Below are 13069 nucleotides of genomic sequence, written 5' to 3'. Positions count from 1 at the left end.
TCAGAAGATTACATTAACTCATCCATGGGCATGAATGTTAGGGTAATGTGGTGGCTTTAAATTATTTCTTTGAACTGTTCTTTGTCCAGAGTGGAAGGATTGTACAGCATACATCTTTAATGACTTTTTTAAAAAAAGAATTGAGTGGACGAGTTTGAATTTATTTTGAATATTCTCTAAGCACAAAAAGGGTTTGTTTGAACAAAACTCAGAAAAATGAATATTTACGCAAGTCGTGAAGGTCTCTTGGAGCCATTTCGAAACAACTGCAAATTCCAAGATCATCAATTCAAACTATTGTTTGTAAGTACAAAATATTTGGACCCATCAACACTGCCAAAGTATCGGAGAAGACACAAACTGCCACCCTCAGATGAGAGGAAATTGGTTAGGTTAGTGAGAAACAATCCAGGAACCACAAAGGCTTAAATGTGCCATGAACTGGAAACTGCTGGAACACTGGCGTCACTGTCCATTGACATAAAGCAAGTTTTACATCATTATGAGCTGAGAAAGTGCTCACCAAGAAAGAAGCCCCTGCTCCAAAACCAATACTTTAAAGCTCAAATGAAATGAACAAGCCTTCTGGAAAGAGGTTCTGTGATCAGACAAGACAAAGATTGAACTATTTGGCCACAATGACCAGAAGTATGTCTGAGGCGTAAAGGTGAGGCTTTCAAACCTAAGAACTATGCACCAACTGTGAAGCATGGTGCTGGTAGCATCATGTGCTGGGGTTGTTTTGCTGCTAGTGGTACTGGTCCATTGCACAGTGGATGGAATAATTAGGAAGGGGGACTACTTTTAAAGTCTTCAACATCACCTCACATTAACAGCTAAGCAGTTAAAACTTGGATACAGTTGAATGCCTCAATCGAACAATGATACAGAAATCAGAATTGGTTTTTTGAATGGACAAAGCAGGCTAACTGGAAGGCTTCTGGAATGGCCTTTTGAAAACCTCGACTTTCAGCCCTGTTGAAAATTTGTCCACCACACTTAAAAGCTTGGTCCATGGTAGGAAACCAGACAATTTAAATGAAATTTTGCCAAGAAGAGTCATCAAATATCCAGCTAGATGATGATGACCATGTGGTCAAGGTATATAAAACTGTATGTATACTTTTGACCCTGTGTGAATTACAGAAAATTTTCTTTCTCTTAGAGAAAAGAGAAAGCAATTCAAACTTGTGTACCCAGTTCTTGTTTTTATAGCCATTTAAGATATATGCTGTTTAAAGAAATCATTAAATTCTCCAAATTAGCATGACAAGCATGACATTCATGCAGATGATGTGTACATATAAACTTCTGACCACAACTGTCTGTCTTAATATTGCATAATCACATATGAAACAAATGTTTGTAAATGTTATGATTGTTATTTGGTATTGGGAAATATATGAAACCTGGGCAGAACACATCAAAGAAAGATATTTGCTTATGTTAAAGGTACACCAGTGGATTTCAGCCCCTTGCGTTAAAAAATGCACAATACGCTGACTTTAACTAATTAAATTACAGGTGTAAGAGTAAGTAAAGTGATAAATTTAATGGAATCTGGTTAAATAAAATATACGTGGTTTGTATACGTTTAGTTTTATTAAATAAATAAACCTTTAATTTTATATATTTCGGTTTCATTTTAGATTTAGAGTGCAGAATTTTTATCCTTTTGTCTTGAGATCTTTTAAAACTAAAGCACTTTCTCCGTGCCATCTAAATTTTAGTGACATTTTAATCTGTTTAAAATCTTACTAAATGTTGTCGAGTAGGTGAAGATGTCACAGCAGTTATTACAAGAAAATTGCAATTTCGAGCTACAATCGAAAGATGGCGCCAAAATACCAAAAGATTATTTATTATTTCGACTTTTGACTACTTTTGTTACTTTGTTTATTATTAGCAAGAAACATAGACGGACATGTGGAAAAAACATTAAAAACAGAAGGCAGAAAATGGTCAGCAGTAGCTAATGATTTTATCTCCACCCTTAAATAAAACTGTAGGGTTGTTTCTAGTCAGGGTTAAAATATTAAACATGGTAAAGGGCTAAAATGACATTATTTGATAATTAAAAAAATAAAACTAAAAGAAAAAGAAACCATGGTAACAATGGTCCCACCACTGATCAATAACCCCCAAGAAATCCTATGAGACAGAAAGTGCAGTTGTAAGCTCATTAGGCATAAACTCATTAGTGTGTGTAAGTCCTCGGTACACACATTAGACTGTAATGACTTTTTTCATTAAGGTCACTCCCTCTCACTGAAGGAAGCTCGTGAAGGTTAGAAGGACACGCCCTCAACTTTGGAAACGGTGCAGTGGACTCGTGTGTGTGCCCTCAGACGCTCACATTATCACTTGGGAAAGAGACAGAGAGGTAAAGATAGAGAGAGAGAGAGAGAGAGCGAGGAAGAGAGGCTCGGGGCTGGAACTTGAATCTGTGTCCTATCTCCCTCGCCTTTTTCCTTTCCGGCATATCCGCCATCGAGCGCAGGCTGTTCCGTCTTTTCCTCCCTGTGGTCCGGTGACTGGGGAATCCACCTGCCGGAGAGCAGACACACCTCGTGATGGATGCCCTGAAATCTGCCGGCAGAGCGATTATCAAGAGCCCGGGAGTTCCGCGGCACACATGGGGAACTTCAAAACACGAAAGTGAGTGAGATGAAACAAATGTTTGGAAACGGTTACAGTTTTGCAAAGATTCTTTTTTTTTTTCATGTGGCGTAGCGGCATCATCATCTGTCAGATTGGGAGTATGAAAGGAGGGCAGTGTGTGCCTCTGGCTGCTCGCAGCAAGCTAGTGGACTTGTTGTTTTATTGCTCGGGCGCTTTTGTTTGTCCTTCTGCCAAATCTAAGCGCCATAGCTGTACAGTTACAAGCTGTTTTACTATGCTGTTGACTCTGAGCTGTCACATAATAAGAAACACAAGCACAGTCCTGTCACTTTTACTGTGTGATATGGAGCTAATGCTGCCAGATGCCCCATACCAACATAAATGGCTACTTAGAGCCAGTATTTCTTCATTACCCGTCTAAACAAGTTAAACTAAAATCTAAATAGCTGCTGTTCTTGTTTTTTTTAGTTAAATATATTAAAGCTTTGTACTGTTGGAAACTCTGAAACATTCACTTTGGGATCTTAGGACTCTTTCTTTTCAGCATTTTCCCCACTGGATTCGCTTAATCTAGTAATATGTACAATAATTGATAGATTAATTGAGAATGCTGGCATAAGAGCTTTGCAAGTTTTCCACCTAGCTGCGTTTTACAGCCATCTACACTCACCTACCACTTCATTAGGTACACCTACTTAACTTTGCATAAATGCAAATCTGTAATCAGCCAATCACATGGCAGCAACTCAGTGCATGTAGTCAAGACAACCTGCTGAAGTTCAAAATGAGCATCTGATTGGAGAATAAGGGTGATTTAAGCGATTTGGTTGGTGCCAAACTTGCTGCTCTGAGTATTTTATAAACTGCTGATCTGTTGGGATTTTTCCATCCAAATATCTTTTGGGTTTTATAGACAAAGGTGTGAAAATGAGAAGCTACCTAGTGAGCTGCAGTTCTCTGGGAAGTTTGCTTCAGAGGAGAATAGCTAGACTGCTTTGAGCTGTTAGGATAGCAATGGTAACGTAAATTACCGTTTATTATAACAGTAAAGCACTTTTAGGATGTGAAACAGAAGATTCACATCGTGGATGTGCAGCTGAATTAAATCTACAGGAAATGTATGATGCTATCATGTCAGCATGGACTAAAATCTCAGAGGAATGTGTCCGGCACCTTGTTGGATCTGTGCCACAAAGAATTTAGGTAGCTCTGAAGGCAAAAGAGAGTCCAACCTGGCACTAAGAAGGTAAAACAAATGATGAGGTATTTTGGTTCATATATATCTATCAGATGTTCTCTGCTATCACAGGCATATTCATAACAGTGTATTATTAGTAACATACTACAATGCAATTGTAATTGTAATGCAATCTTTATTTTAATGGAAAATATTCCAAAAAAATAAATAAATAAGGTAAGCTACTTGTTAATTTGTAAAGTAGGTTCCTACACAGTTCATAAACTATGATCTCATCACTTGTATATATGTAGTTATAGACATATTTCATAGAGATTACAACACAATACAGATTACTGAAACACCTAATTAAAGTTAAGCATAGTCCCAGTCTGTTCCTGAGTTATGGAGCTGAATAATGCATGTGTTTGTAGGGACATTATAATAACACAGAAAGTTGACCTTTGACCCTTTGCTTGTAAAATCTTCTCACTTCATTGTTGTAACCTGTTAGATATTTTCATGAAATCTTGTCATAAGTAGCACATTAATTCTTGAGTTACAGTCACAGTGTGTTTTGGGAGGTCACAGTGACCTTGAGATGCTAATCAGTGCTCATCCTATGGTCCAAGTTCATCCTTTGGTGCTTAATGGGAAAAAAAAATCAATCAAGGTGTTCAAAAAAGTGAAAATAGGTTGGGGATAAGGGCAGACTGGCAACAGCAATCAAATTGCCTCTGGCTATGACTATCTTAGTTAAAAGCAGCATGGTATTCATTTGTTGCAGGTAGAACTGAGAACTATAGTAAGATCTAATCCTACTAAGATCTAATTAAAAGTCTAGGTTAGTTTTTCTGTTGAACACACTTGAGCTGTCTAATAGGATTATACAGCTACTTAAAAATATATAAAAATGAAACCAATTTTTCAGCGAGTTTCATCCACAGAGGTCGGCTAATTATCATTCGACGAAGATAAATGAATATGCAACAAACACATCTTTAATAATTGAGCTGAATTTACATCATAATTCTCAGTTATTGTTTTTTCAAAAAGTTTTTTTTGACCATTTTCAATATGCAATGTTGCTTAAAGACAACTACAGTGTGAAGTACAGGAGGTTTTGAGTGCTGAGTGAAGGGTCAGAGCAGCAAACCTTGTCACACCATCAGTGACAGACTGCCTTGCAGCCTGCAGCCCTGCTGTAACACAAATGTGTCAAGCGCCGTCTTGAATGCTCCCTCCTCTCTGCTACTTTGCCTGTGAGCTTCCCACTGCAATAAATGGTAGCATGCTGGTTATGCTTCATCCAAAATTCCTACTTAGTGCCAGCTTTCATTAAACATGACTGATTAATTTCACAGCCAGCAAGATGTTCTTAGTTTCTTCTGCTCTGTTGGACATGTTCTACATAAATTATTGAATGCCCGAACATAAATCTGTCGGATTTGGGCTTTCATGATTGTCTCTGGTTGCTTTAAATGCATTTTGTTTCTCAACTCGAGCACAAAATGTCAGTTTTAAGTGGCGGCTTGTCTCAAATAAGTGCTTGGGTTTGCCAGCTTCTCATAACTGCTGGGCTAAAACTTTTGATTGTGCGCAAACAGTGAGGGATTTTAAAAAAAAAATCATAATTTTCCACATCACAATACTCTGCACATCAACCGCGCTGACTTTTGATGACAAACAAACCATCAGCGTGTCATTTTGAAAGACATCGATTGTGACACATTGTTAGCAGAAGCCCCTGCATTGTGCTTTTCTTCTCTTATTGTTGTTGCCAGTGAGAGAGATAAGAAAAGGCAGAGTGACACTGCCAGAGCAGAATCCAGCTGGATTTCGGCACCTGATGACAGAAGCAGTTTGTGTCTCAGAAACACCGCAGAGATCAGGCTGGGAAAACGTGTGAACGCAGCAGTGAGGAAACGGTGCAGGCAGTAAGAGCGGCTGTTGATGTCCAGATGCTACTTAAGCAGGCAAAGTGGAGAGAGGACAGTGTCTGTACGGCAGCATGTGGCAATGCGTCAGAACTGCCTGTCGGAATTTAAATAAGGTAACATCGCAGCTGGTTGGCACTTTCACACACATTAGGCGTGGTTAAGTTTGAAAGAGAGTGATGAATTATTTGTGTGCTGACAGCCAACTGAAAGTGCATGTGGAGTGTGGATGGTAAGTCACTGTGGATAAATAATCACTTTTAAGGACAATATTTAGTTAATTTAGGTAAGAGTTGGTTTTAACCCCTTAAGCCCCAGCGCCCCCTGATACGGGGGGCAAAGGTGGGAGATCAGTTAGGCTTGGGGCTTAATAGGTTAAATGAGACTCCAGTGTGAAGGTGGAATGAGACAGAGGAATTTAATTGGATGATCACTTGTGTCTGGAGTGTTACACTGATTAATTTAATTGCCTCCTGACCTCTAATTGTCCACCACTGTAAGGTTGCACTTAATTTACCGCCCCTCCCTGAGCCTGGTTCTCCCGGAGGTTTCTTCCTGCTAAAAGGAAGTTTTTCCTTCCCACTGTCGCCAAAGTGCTTGCTCATAGGGGGTCATTTGATTGTTGGATTTTTCTCTGTATGTATTATTGTAGGGTCTACCTCACAATATAAAGCACCTTGAGGTGACTGTTGTTATGATTGGCGCTATATAAATAAAATTGAATTGAAAAAACTGAATTGAATTACCCTTTTGAAATTGTGTGGTTCTTTTTTGATACACCCTATATAACAAAAATGTATTTATTTATTTTATTACAAGTGGTCAATATGTCCCCCTCTGGATATATGTCCATATAGTAGTCAAACCCGTCCCACACTTTTGCGAGCATTTCTGGAGTCACTGCGGCCACTGCTACCTACCATCAACCATGTGAAAGTCACGAACCCCCTCTGTGAATAGCTGTGGAATTAAAGCACTTTAAAATTTTGATATATATAACATATTTATAGGTTTCTATGAAATGAAGAGTGAACACTCTTTTCATTAGTAAAATAAAAAGACAAAAACAATGCACAATAACAATTTTATTTTTAACCAGCCACCTTATTAAAACTTATTAAAATAAAGTGATCTATTTGGTCCACCTTAAATGTAGTCAGTCTTTAGTCCTTTAGCAAGTGGAAAACTGACATGTGCAGCACTTTCTAGTCGCCCACTGTGGCTGCCCATTGTCATCTGTTGAGGTCAAAGCCACTGGCAGCATGGAAGAGGACACAGCATGTACCCTGAGTACAGGCCGTCCCTTTGCATCACGTCACACAGTAGCAGTACAGACCTTTCCTGTGTCTTAGAAGTCACACACACTTGCCCTTGGCACTAAAGGATGTCCCTGCTGCATCAGTTCAAAATGCTGTGACTGGAGGAGACTGGGCTGAAGCCAAGCAAGACTGCGTAATTTGCTTTAGTATTGCATTTTATAAGTGCTTTTTGTAATGGATCATATCTTCTTTTTTGCTGCGTAGCTGTGTGATCAATGTGAGAAGAAGAAAACAGAAGACAACAAGCATCCTTAACAGAATCTCTGGTGTCTCTCTGTTGTGTTCTCAAGCCCTGTGGCTTTGAACAAACTGTCAGAATATGCAATTTGTTTCCTGTGCTTTGCAGTTTGGATCATAGCTCGATCTGAAGTTGGTGGACTCAGGAGTCATTAGGTTCAATCTCTGGCTGTGAATATAGCCCTTGGTTATATTGAATGGCTTGACTGAATGTCATCCAGGAGACACTGGTGTCAGTTAACACTGTCCTGAAGGAGCAATTATCTCTCAGTGGCTCATTAAGACTCAGGAACCCGTGACCCAGAGAGATAGCAGTGAGGAGGAAGAGGAAGAGGAAACATAGTCCCCCTCCACCATTAAGGAAGAATGAAGGGAGTGTCAATAAAGGACTGAAGACCAGGATTAGTAAAGATCAATTTACAGAGGGTTCCCAGGATCTGAATGTGATAAATAAGATGATGAATTAGTGACTGATTGAGCAGTCAGAGCTGTGTTAGGATCCAGAAATAAGTACTAGTAACATAGCTTTATTAAGTACTAATTACATTATGTGGTGTTATCTAAGGAGCTTGCATAGAAAAGCGACTGGACTTTTTTAAGTTTCTTGAAGACAACTGAAAAACTTCTTTAGTTTCAAGACTAAAATATTGGAATATATTAAAAAAATATTGGAGTCCCAGATTTAAAAAAAAACCCAAAACAACCCATGTTGTTTAAATTAAACAGATGAACTGAAGCACGATGTGAGTGTGAGAGTGTTTAATTTGTGTTTATATGTTTCAGATCAAAGATAACCTGAGTAGATTTCATTCATTAATGAGCAAAAAGCTATCAAAATGTATCTCACCCTATGTGAAAATTGAACAGCCCTCTTGTTAAATCATGAATCAACTGTGATTAACCGCATGTTTTGGCCTGGCATGATCACTGCCAGACTTGTTAAATCAAGAATTTACTTAAAAAGAACCTGTCTGACAAAGTGAAGTTGGCTAAAAGATCTCAAAAATCAGCACAACTAAAGAAACCCAAGAACATCTGAGAAACTAAGTCATTGACATCTCTGTCTATAAAAGTTTACAATGCCAGCAACGGCACTCCAAGAGCTCAGCCAGGAGGAACCAAAAAGCACCTTGATGATTCCTAAAACTTCTGGAAAAATATTCTGTGAACCGATAACATCAAAACTAAATTTTTTTACAAGGTTTGAGTATGGTTACATCTGCATAGAACTAACACAGCATTTTATAAAAAGACCATCATGGTACCAGTCAAACATGGTGGCGGTAATGTGATGGTCCAGGGCTGCTTTGTTTCAGAACCTAGACAGTCCATGAATTCTGCTCTCTACCAGAAAATCCTGAAGGAGAATGTCTGGCCATCAGTTCATGGCGTGAAACTCAAGTGGAGCTTTATAGGAAGTTATGCTGAAGGACGATGATGCAAAACACACAACATCAACAAAACAACAAAACCAAAATTATGATTGGCCGAATAAAATTCTAGACTTTGTTCATGCCTAAAATACGTTTTCATTGCACTGTAACAAAACAAAACTAGTTTTTTATATATATATATATATATATATATATATATATTTTAATACCAGATGTAGCCATGTGGCTATCCTTGTGTGTGATCAGGTTTTAAACATGACTCTTGACCCTGATACAGCACAGCATTGGCAGTGCTAAAACTATTTATAAATGAAAAAGTCAACAGCAACATGTTTTGGGAAAAAGTCAGTGTACTTGGCTTTGGATAGTGCAGTCCTGGCAGTAAACCAGTACAAATATGTCTGTAGACTGCATGGATTCAATGCACTGGCTACTTCAGTGTAGAGACCTGATTCATTTAACATGACATCTTTAGGAAAGGTTGTATTAGCATAAAGTACACAACCAGCACTGTCCCATTTACTGTTGCACTAAAGAACATCATCCACCCAGAAAGAGGCAAATGGAGCAAGAATAGTGCATATATTTAGTCTTATATACAGTGCAGATGTTGCTGTGCTTTTGGATTTCTTCTGCTAAAAGTAGAGGCACTCTTATTTCTCTTTGCACTTACTAGGGTTCATGTATAAGCACACAGTGATTTAGAGGATCAGTTAAGCCAGTATATGCCATTAGCTGAGCTCCAGTACATCAGATGATGATTTGAGTGAGCAGATTTCCCACCTATAGTCTGCATAATTCATGTTCACTACTCATCAGTCCCACCAGTCGCATGCTGATGATAGATTAGACGATAAAAAGCTGCTAATGAGTTTTTACAGGGCGTGCTTTAAGGCAAGAAACCTGTCTAATGGATTTTTTATTTCAAAAATTAGTACTATCTAAGTTGTGAGCTATTATTTGCAGTAAAGATTTTCAATTATTTAACCCACTGTGTTTCTAACTGAACCCACACTGTCACTGAAAATAGGATCTCATTGTGTTTCTTGTAATTTCAGCTAACGTCTTTATAAAGTCTTTGATTTAAAAAAAAATTGAGCAGACATTATATTTTTTCTTTTTGAAAGTTTTTTTTCATCTACAACCACGTTTCAAACACAAATCAGTGCTTTTTAGTTGCATAGATAACAGCAGAGATGTTTTTGTCTGAGTGTCTTTTCGAGCATTCCACTTCAGAAGGGAAATGCATGAGCTCTATCGCCCCAGCAGTCTGATTAGTGGGATTACTGTCAAAAGCACAGAGACCTATCTCACAATTCTGCATAGCCTTTTTCCGCTACAGTTTGTTTGATTATTTTTTTCAGGCATTGTTTTATGAGGAAACTGACAATATATATATATATGTATATATATAAATGCCATGTTGTGTTAGAAATGTTATTTTAGGCTTCTAGTAGCAAATACCCTGGTACTTGGCGTGTGACCTTTTTAGCCATGCTTGCAGTGAGAGTCTAAAGGGACGCCTACACAGGAAGAGACTGGCAGGCATGTGGCAACCAGAGACCACAGAATGTCACTGAAATTCAGTGACTTGTAGCGACAATGGGAGAAAAAAATGTCAGCGTCATGAAGCGGCTGGTCGCTAAATAAAACTCCTCAACTCTGAGGCAAAATAATCGAGTAATCTGAAGACTTGTTGACTAGCAACCGACTGTCATTACGTTCTAGATGGTGAAAAATGAAAGTATCAGTCCACCATTTTTGTTCTGGCTAAAATATCTCAGTAACTACTTTATGGATGAAATGTTATTGTTCTTGGCACCCAAATGAGGATGAATCACTTTGCTGATCCAAAGCCTTTCTGTGTTATACCAGGCCATGTCACTTCAAAATTTTCCATTGTACTGTGTTCAGCTGTTTGTTAAAACAAATATCTAATCAGCCAATCACTTGGGAGCAACTCTATTCAATCAGACATGTAGACATGGTTAAGACGACCTGCTGAAGTTGAAAGTGAGCATCAGAATGGAGAGGGAAGCTGATTAAAGTGACTTTGAATGGGACATGCTTGTTGGTGCCAGGCAGACTAGTTTGAGTATCTCAGAAACTGCTGATCTACTGGGAATTTCTCACATGGTGGCTGCAGTGATGCGGACCCTGTACTTGCCCGTCATAGTAAAGAGAGAGCTGAGTGTAAAAGCGAAGCTCTTAATTTAGCTGTCGATCTACATTCCTACCCTCACCTATGGTCACTGTGGGGTAGTGAGCGAAAGAACGAGATCGCGGATACAAGCGGCAGAAATGAGCTTCCTTCGAAGCCCTCTCCCTTAGAGATAGGGTGAGAAGTACCGGGAGGGGCTCAGAGTAGAGTCTCTGCTCCTCCACATCGAAAGGAGCCAGTTGAGGCAGTTCAGGCATCTGATAAGGATGCCCCCTGGGCGCCTCCTAGGTGAGGTGTTTCGGGCATGTCCCACCAGGAGGAGGCTCTGGGGCAGACCCAGGACACGCTGGAGAGAGTATATCTCTCGGCTGGCCTGGAAATGCCTTGGTGTTCCCCCAGACAAGCTGGAGGAGGTGGCTGGGAAGAGGGAGGTCTGGACTTCTCTGCTTAGGCTGCTGCCCACGCGACCTGGCCCTGTATAAGCAGGAGAAGATGGATGAATAGGTCAGAATTTGGCATAAATAACATAAAATCATGTATGCATCCTGCCTTATATCAATGATTCAAGCTGCTGCTGGTGGTGTACTGGTGTGCAAGATATATTTGGGCACATTTTGGGTCCCTCATTGCCACCAGAGCATCATTTAAATGGCATAAAAGACAAATTAGTTCACTGTACTCAACACAGTCTCCAGATCTCAATCCAACAGAGCATCTTTGTGATGTGGTGGAACAGGAGCTTTGATGTGTGATGCTGTCATGTCAATATTGATCAAAATCTCTTAGGAATGTTTTCAGGATCTTGTTAAATCTCATTTTTATACTAGCATGGTACAGCTAATAAATGGGGTTGGTAAGCGGCGTGCTAATTTTGTACAAACTAGCAAATATGGGCATGATCTTTGTAAAAATGTGTTTTGTCCACTTAACACCAGCCTGCAGGCATTGCCGCTGTGAGGATATCGGCACGCTCATTGTTTGCATTTCATTCAAAGCATTGCTTTGCCTTTAGCACAAATTTAGCTCAGAGACATAGAACTGACTGTGTAATATACTCTTTTGTTTTGTTAGTGTGTATTTTTTATTTCTGCCTGGTAGTATTAGGTAGGGGAAGTACATTTATAAACTAGCATATCCTCCATATTTTTTGCCGCTTTGCTTCATGTTCTTGTAAACCCAGTTCAGGCTGCAAAGGTGAAGTTTTGGTCTTCGTTTTTCCACAGCCAAGAGAATATGCAGTATTAAATGGATTTGGGATGTTGTCACATGTCACGTGTAATAACCCCCTGTTTGCGGTGGATATTTTGAAACTGAAGGAAGCCTCATTCAAAGATGAGTTGTAGTATTCCACAGCGTAATAATTTCTGTATTAATACTTTAAGGTTTGATTTAATTTCACATATCGTATTATTAATTTTTCGGGAAAGGGTGGTACAGATGTTACCTTTACGTACATTTCTATATGTTGTATCTATTTCAGCCAACATTCAGAAAGTAAATCAGATTTTTCACGACGTTGTTTGTTCGCTCTTCCACATGTTGTCTTGCGCCTGTTACATTTGAAGCGAGCAGGTTTATTTTCTTCACTGGTTCACTCCACAAATATTGATTTTTAAAACCTCAGCCTCATGTTATTAAAAACTGCTGCACATCATATTCTATATTGATTTTCTTTGTGAACCCCCCCCACCTTTGTGTTGTGTTGTGTTGTGGCAAGCGTAATGTTTTCTCGTGGTCCACAGTAGAATTTTTGCTATAAATGTTTATGTTTGGTAATTCATTTTTTAAAGCCTTGGGGTTATTAACAGTTTCATCCAGTACATCAGTAACGGCCATTCACTCCCACGTGTCCCCGTTCCCCTTTATAAACAGTAACATGTGCAGCCAAACTACTGTTTTAGTGGCTTAAAGAGAGCTGAATGTTATTCTGTTATTCGGTGCATTCTCTCTGGAGTGTTTTTAGCACCAACAAGGTTCCCTGGCCTGCAGTGAAGAGAATTATGCAACAGAGAGAAACTGAGAGCCCCTATCTCGGGAGAGGTCCTTGTTCACACAGCCGCTATAATGTGCACACACACTCACACAAATACAGCTTCCTGTTTACTGTGTGAAGTCCAAACATTTGAGTGCTCTGTCTTGTTTGATGCCTGTGACAGGTGTCTATGAAATAGGATATGCTGTCACTCCAGTGTAAGAGTCTTTATGAGCATGTTGTCGATTGT

The 13069-nt window shown here is 39.3% G+C and overlaps 1 protein-coding gene across 2 annotated transcripts in view; it reads left to right on the top strand.

Moving 5' to 3' along the window:
* The first annotated feature begins 2320 nt into the window (after nt 1-2320).
* si:dkey-71h2.2 (low density lipoprotein receptor adapter protein 1) overlaps nt 2321-13069 on the top strand; it is a 48796-nt gene continuing 38047 nt past the window's right edge. For both annotated transcript variants that reach the window (XM_063495613.1, XM_063495615.1), the window contains exon 1: nt 2321-2658. In XM_063495613.1, coding sequence (XP_063351683.1) covers nt 2574-2658 — 85 coding nt within the window. In that variant the 5' untranslated portion in view covers nt 2321-2573. The remainder of the gene's footprint in view (nt 2659-13069) is intronic.

The sequence above is a fragment of the Pelmatolapia mariae genome, linkage group LG15 (genome assembly GCF_036321145.2).
Source record: "Pelmatolapia mariae isolate MD_Pm_ZW linkage group LG15, Pm_UMD_F_2, whole genome shotgun sequence".
NCBI classification, from domain to species: Eukaryota; Metazoa; Chordata; class Actinopteri; order Cichliformes; family Cichlidae; genus Pelmatolapia; species Pelmatolapia mariae.
The sequence above is the reverse complement of the archived record's forward strand: the minus strand, read 5'-3'. Positions and strand labels throughout refer to the sequence as shown.